The sequence below is a fragment of the Ranitomeya variabilis genome, chromosome 2 (assembly GCF_051348905.1).
Source record: "Ranitomeya variabilis isolate aRanVar5 chromosome 2, aRanVar5.hap1, whole genome shotgun sequence".
NCBI classification, from domain to species: domain Eukaryota; kingdom Metazoa; phylum Chordata; class Amphibia; order Anura; family Dendrobatidae; genus Ranitomeya; species Ranitomeya variabilis.
Window position 1 is genome coordinate 491,288,686 of NC_135233.1, and position 6,805 is coordinate 491,295,490.

The 6,805-nt window shown below is 44.3% G+C and overlaps 1 protein-coding gene across 1 annotated transcript; it reads right to left on the reverse strand.

Annotated features, from left to right (window-relative positions):
* Window positions 1-1,008: 1,008 nt before the first annotated feature.
* LRRC10B (leucine rich repeat containing 10B) lies at window positions 1,009-6,494 on the reverse strand. Its single transcript, XM_077281624.1, has 3 exons — window positions 5,594-6,494; window positions 2,381-2,428; window positions 1,009-1,031 (listed from the first exon to the last, which is right to left on the reverse strand). Exons 1-3 carry the CDS (start codon window positions 6,348-6,350, stop codon window positions 1,009-1,011), a joined length of 828 nt encoding a protein of 275 aa, XP_077137739.1. The 5' UTR covers window positions 6,351-6,494.
* Between the last annotated feature and the right edge of the window lie 311 nt (window positions 6,495-6,805).

The following is a 6,805-nucleotide window of genomic DNA, read 5'->3' on the forward strand; positions in this document are numbered from 1 at the left end:
GTTATTCTACGGGGCTGTGCACATGTCTGACTTTTTCCTATACATTGCAGCATGCAAGATTTGCCTTCAGGAATTGTATCTCTCTCTCCCATTCAAGTCTATTAAAAAAAAAAAATCAAACTGCACTCGGATGACATCTGAGTGTGGTTCAATTTTCACAGACTGCATGGGGAAACTTTTTTTTTTCCTCTCCAGCTCAGAGAAAATTGGATCACGCTCTAACCGCCCTCTGACCAAACTCTTATCAGAATCTGACTAGCATAATTGGACTGTTTTTCTCAGTTGGAGAATATAGCCATGTGACCCTCGCCTTACATTGTTACCTTACCTCGCCAACCCCTTTAACTAGCACTTTGTTCCGTGTCCGTGTATATGTGGACCCATAAATCTCATAGATTCAACTCTATACCTCCTTGTAAGCCACCCCGTCCATTCTGCATTCATGTGCTCCTTTTGTAACCTCCGCTCTGAATACTGGCTCTGGATGTCCTTGAGTGACCTTGCCATAGACTTTACCCTCGTAAACACAGAAGAATGGTGCATGTGTTGAATCTGCTGGAGATACGATCAAAGCCTCAGCACAGCAGCTTCGTGCAGAGATAACGAGCATGGTGATCCGATCACATCAGTGTACATAAGACAAATTGTGTAATTGTCTCTTGCTCTCCCCGGATGATCTATTTTTTGGAAGTAGAAAAGTGAGACCCTCATGTGATACGAAACTCTTTCCGTCAATTAAACATTCTCATAATTAATTCGAAACTCGTTCTCGTTTATCAGCACTTACATAAACTGACAATTTCCAGTGACTTGAAACAAGAAACTTGGGAGCTCGGAAATAAATTAAAAAATGTACCGTTATCCTGTCACCATGCGTGTGATGGCGAGATAGACTAAAGGGGTATTCCTACAACTCGTGTCTTATGTACGGTGGTGTGTGCGAATTTTAAGTATTTTACACCCACTAACCTATGGATCATTTTGGGGGGTTTTCTTGTATCTATTTTATCAACTTAGCTCTAAACCTAGACCTGGTTAGAATTAAAAAAGGTGTATAAACAGATAAAATTTACAACATTCTTTGTGTGGGGGGATTTCATTTTTTTTTTTTTTTACAGGGGACATTATTTTAAATGCTATGTGCAAAAAGAAAAAAAAAGAGCATGAACCGCACATCCCAAAATCATACGTTGATCTAAAGCCGCTAGGCAAAAATTTAAATACTGAACATGAGGTTTTCAGTTTAACATTCTGATCAGACTGTATGAAGCCCACTGCCCCTTCACGGCAAACCTCGTAGTGGGTCCTAACGCCCTAACGGAGCGGAGCCGTGCGGCGACCACCGCCGCAGCGGCCATGCACCAGCAGGGCGGACGGCCTGTTGCCCCACAGCACCCATGCTGCGAGACTGAGCCCCCAAGACTCCAGACCGCGCCGCCCCACCAGCACAAAGCCACAGCAACAATGGCCGCCACACAGCACCAGCACCAAAATGAAGGGAGCATTTCAACTCACCTTCCTCCAGCTCTTCAGTGAGAGCCAAAATGGGCTAGACCCCTTACTTTGCAGTCTCCTGCTAATTAAAATCACCTGAGCCAAATGGGAGGAGTGCTGGTCCAAAAAAAGAGACAAGTACATGCTATGTGCAAAAAGAAAAAAAAGAGCATGAACCGCACATCCCAAAATCATACGTTGATCTAAAGCCGCTAGGCAAAAAGAAGAGCTGGAGGAAGGTGAGTTGAAATGCTCCCTTCATTTTGGTGCTGGTGCTGTGTGGCGGCCATTGTTGCTGTGGCTTTGTGCTGGTGGGGCGGCACGGTCTGGAGTCTTGGGGGCTCAGTCTCGCAGCATGGGTGCTGTGGGGCAACAGGCCGTCCGCCCTGCTGGTGCATGGCCTCTGCGGCGGTGGTTGCCGCACGGCTCCGCTCCGTTAGGGCGTTAGGACCCACTACGAGGTTTGCCGTGAAGGGGCAGTGGGCTTCATACAGTCTGATCAGAATGTTAAACTGAAAACCTCATATTCAGTATTTAAATTTTTGCCTAGCGGCTTTAGATCAACGTATGATTTTGGGATGTGCGGTTCATGCTCTTTTTTTTTCTTTTCTTTTTCCACAAAGCATGTACTTGTCTCTTTTTTTGGACCAGCACTCCTCCCATTTGGTTCAGGTGATTTTAATTAGCAGGAGACTGCAAAGTAAGGGGTCTAGCCCATTTTGGCTCTCACTGAAGAGCTGGAGGAAGGTGAGTTGAAATGCTCCCTTCATTTTGGTGCTGGTGCTGTGTGGCGGCCATTGTTGCTGTGGCTTTGTGCTGGTGGGGCGGCGCGGTCTGGAGTCTTGGGGGCTCAGTCTCGCAGCATGGGTGCTGTGGGGCAACAGGCCGTCCGCCCTGCTGGTGCATGGCCGCTGCGGCGGTGGTTGCCGCACGGCTCCGCTCCGTTAGGGCGTTAGGACCCACTACGAGGTTTGCCGTGAAGGGGCAGTGGGCTTCATACAGTCTGATCAGAATGTTAAACTGAAAACCTCATATTCAGTATTTAAATTTTTGCCTAGCGGCTTTAGATCAACGTATGATTTTGGGATGTGCGGTTCATGCTCTTTTTTTTTTCTTTTCTTTTTCCACAAGACATTATTTTAAAATTTTGGACAGTTCATCCAACATAGCGCTGCGGGAGAGCACAATATAGTGCACACGGTTCAATCCTCAGACTTGGTCATCTCAATCTCTCATGCAGAGCACAGCAGCCAATATGAGTGTGTCATCAGCTGCTGCGCTCTGCATAGGAAGCTCATGTCATTATACTGAAATCTTTGTTGTCTCGGCCCCTGGCTTTAATACTCATTTACATGGCCAGATGCCAGGTGGGCACTCATTGCGCCCCTGCACCACTCCACAAAGACAAGCCAGTAAAGGCAGGGAGAGGTGAAATTTTGCGCTGCCGTAGAATTTGGCATCTAGGCCTTCACCCCTGTCCTATACCACTGCTTCTGTAATAAAGTAAAAAAATAATCATGTCATCCCACTTCCACAAAAAAAATGTGCATGGACCCTACTGTCCAGTCCGTGCACTGTGATGCGATCATCATCCATGTTATACGCTGTCTGACTGCGCCCTTATTTTTTTTTCACTCCTTTAACAGTGAAGAAACCACTAGTGGTTTTTGAACCAAAAATAATGCCAAACTACTTTTGAGACGGCCCATTGACTTATATTGTTAAGTACAAAGAGTCTTCAGAGTGGATAATACCTGAAGAATGGTGAGGTCATTTTTTTTTAACCACTTGGTGTCTTTAGAAATCTGAAGAGGTTAAAGGGTATATCCGGGACTTTGTGAAAAATAAAAAGATAAAAGATTCAGCTGCCTCTGCTGATGTCACGTTTGCAGAGCTCTGTCGACGGGGAATGGCTTCCGATGTCATTCTGACTATCAGCTCCCCCAGTTAGGCAGTGGGAATCCAGCTGTCAATCAGAGTGAAGTAGAAGTCCCGCCCCAATCAACAGAGCAGAGCGGAAAAGAAGCTCTTGTTCTGTCAGTGTGACATCAGCATAGGCAGCTCAATCGCTGGCAGGAGCGGTCAGTGACAGTTCAGATAATTGCCAGGCACAACAGGCAGGTAGGAAGCAACTACCTGCCTGTTAGTAGTTAGGCAAATTTTTGGTTTTTCACAAAGTCCCAAATATACCCTTTAAAAGATGCTCAAAATCTTAAGCATCTTTTTTAGGCATTTTTTGGAGCACAGTCCTCCTGAAAAAGACACTGCACAAAACCTAAGGCCCTGCTCATGTCTATGTACAGAACACAGTTTTTCTGTTCCATAATAGAAACAATAAAATGGAATTGTTACATGGGACTGATCAGACCCTATAGTCTATGGAGGGGGTCTGTAGGTGGTGTCTATTGTTTCACCCCCAGAAATAGCGCAGTATGCTGACCTATTACTTATCCTTTCATGATCTGTGGTAGGACACAGATGTGAATCTAACTTTACTGCCCATAGCAACCAATCACAGCAAAGCTTCCATTTTTCAAGAGCACTATAAAAAATGAAAGCTGCATTGTGATTGGTTGTTATGGGCAACAATTAGTTTTTCCTTCAGACATTGTGTATAAATCTGTCAGACCAAAATGCATCTGGTTTTATTACATCATATTGTGGAGATATTATCTTACCAGCAGAGTGAAGGGGCTGAGCTGCAGCTAAGCTGCAATACCAGATATGGCCCACAGACAAAGATGGCGGTGTGTACGGAAAAGCTGAAGGTGGCACGGCACTGACAACAGCCTGCTTGTTCTTGATGGGGTCTCAATCCAAACCTGCACTAATCCCATTATTGGCGGCATATTTCAGTGACATTATCAATAATTATGTACAGACCCCCACTCCAGCTTTATTACTGTATGTGTTCACCCGGTGACAGAATGCTAATTATAATTAATGACTGCAATTAGAGTAGGAAAATATTAATTTAAGTTCATTAATCAAATGTATTTCCATATTGGTGATTAATATAGTCTAAGTAACGCACATATCTCATGAATGAGAAGTGTTCTAGCTGCAAAAGACTGATGAGATTTTCCCGGCATTTTGCAAGTAAAGATGATTCAATGCACAATAGAAATACACAATTCAGATATACATTTACAGTTTACACTTTGTGCAACAATTCCTCTCAGTTTCCAAACACTCTGCATGCTGTCAGTGAATGAAAACATTCTATTGTATGTATAGAGCAGGGACATATTTTGACAGATGCTGTACCCCAGGTGCTGGGTGCTACAGGCTTCAACAAGGTGCTCTTTCTTCACCATGAGATTAAGATACAAGAGCATAATACATTTTTGCACTGGGTGAAGGCAAGCCTATTAATAACTCTAACTTAAAGGGGCTGTCCAGACTAATGCTAAAAGTTGTGCAGACTTGTTATTCCACACATTCTGCGCACTGTGAGGATTCCCCTGTGCCAACTCCGGGAACGGCAGTCAAGAGAACTCAAGTATGTGATTTGCATACTTCCGGTCACATTCTAACTAGACAGTGTCTGGTGCCTCATTCAATACATCTAGTCGGAACATGACATCATGTATATAAATCACATACTTGCAGTCAAAAACCCGCCGCTCGCGGGAATCCTCACGACTGCAAGCCCAGTTATTTAAAGTATAATTAAAAACTTGAGTAAATGTTCATTTTACAATGATTATGTTCTCTTTTAAAGACCATACATTTGTTAAGACCATTTCTATCTATCACACCTCTTTGATTAGAAAGTCTTCTAAAACCTTGTGCAAATATCTTTTTTACTTTTTGGACATTTATGCTTGTGATTCTGGTCAATAAATTCCTTCATTAGGGTAATATCCTTCCTCCAGGTAATACCCTTCCTCATCTGGATAATAGTCCTCTTCGTGGTCACCAGAGTAATGGTTAGAAGGATGGTTGTCCAGCTCTTCAGCCTCCTCTTCGAAAAGTTCTTCTTGTTCACCTTCCCATTCACCCTCTCCTTCAGCCTCTTCTTCAGCCTTTTGTGCCTCCTTCTCTTGCTGTTCTCTTTCTCTCTCCTCCATCTCCTCCTCCTCTATCTGTTTTCTGCGCTCCTCTCTTTCTTCCATAAACTCCTGGGCACCCTCACCAACCAATGTGACCGTCTCTCCTACCTTGGGTGGAGCATTTACAGGATTGTGGTCATAAGAAAGTAGTAAAAGTCCCTTCATTCCACTCATGTCTGGAAACACTGAAATCTTGTTTTTATCCAGATCGAGAACCTCTAGTCCGTGTAAGCGTAAAAGAACTCTTGGTACACGCTCCAGTCTATTTCCATAGAGCCAGAGACCTCTGAGACCTGGCATACATGTGGCAATATCTCCAGGAAGACCCCTTAACCGGTTGTCACCCATTTGCAAACATCGCAGTGCGGGCATGTTCAGTAATACACGTGGAAAGTGGTACAAAAAATTCCGCTCTATCCACAGAGTGCGCAAAGTCTGGAGACGTGCAAAGGAAGGGGGAAGACCCTGAAGACGATTTGCCCCTATGTAGAGGCGACCCAGATGTGGTAGAGAACATACAGCCTCCGGCAACTCCGGTAATCTGTTGGCATCAAGAGCCAAAGTGCGTAAGTTGTGGAGTTGATATAGGTCATCGGGGATCTCACTTACCATCGTGCCACTCAGGTACAGTTTATAGAGCTGATCAGCGAGTGTGCATATTGAAACCGGAAGTCGTGCCATCTTGCGTCCACTGAACTCCAAGGTGCCATCTCCTGAACTCAGTTGTTCCTCTGTATCTTCTGGTAAAGGTTCATCTACACCTTCTCCTGCCACCGTGGGTACTGATCCACATCCGCCCATCTAGGTGGCACCAAGAACCACAGTAGACTTGGTAGACTGAGATCCAAATACAGTTTGAAGACCTTAGATGTGCGCCAAGAATAGTTACAAGGGGCAAAACGTACCTTAATTATGATCCCTTCGGTAACATAATGCTGAACGGGCTCACATATGAACAGTGTCTGTCCTGGTCACTCTCAATTCCCCTGTACGCTCTTAGGAAACTTTATCTGTCAGTGTTAAATATTCATGGGTAACACCCAGGATTCTCTTATTACAATGCAATGGGATCAGCTGATCACGTCTATTTCAGGTACCTGACTTTGCACAGGAATTCTACAAATTTCTCACATAGGAACACATGAGATGGGCTAAGCCAGGATATTAATGATATACCATGAACTATGTTATAAGAAGAGTGCCCCTGAACTTAATTCAAAATTTGTAGCAGGACACCCAACCTATTGCATGTGATT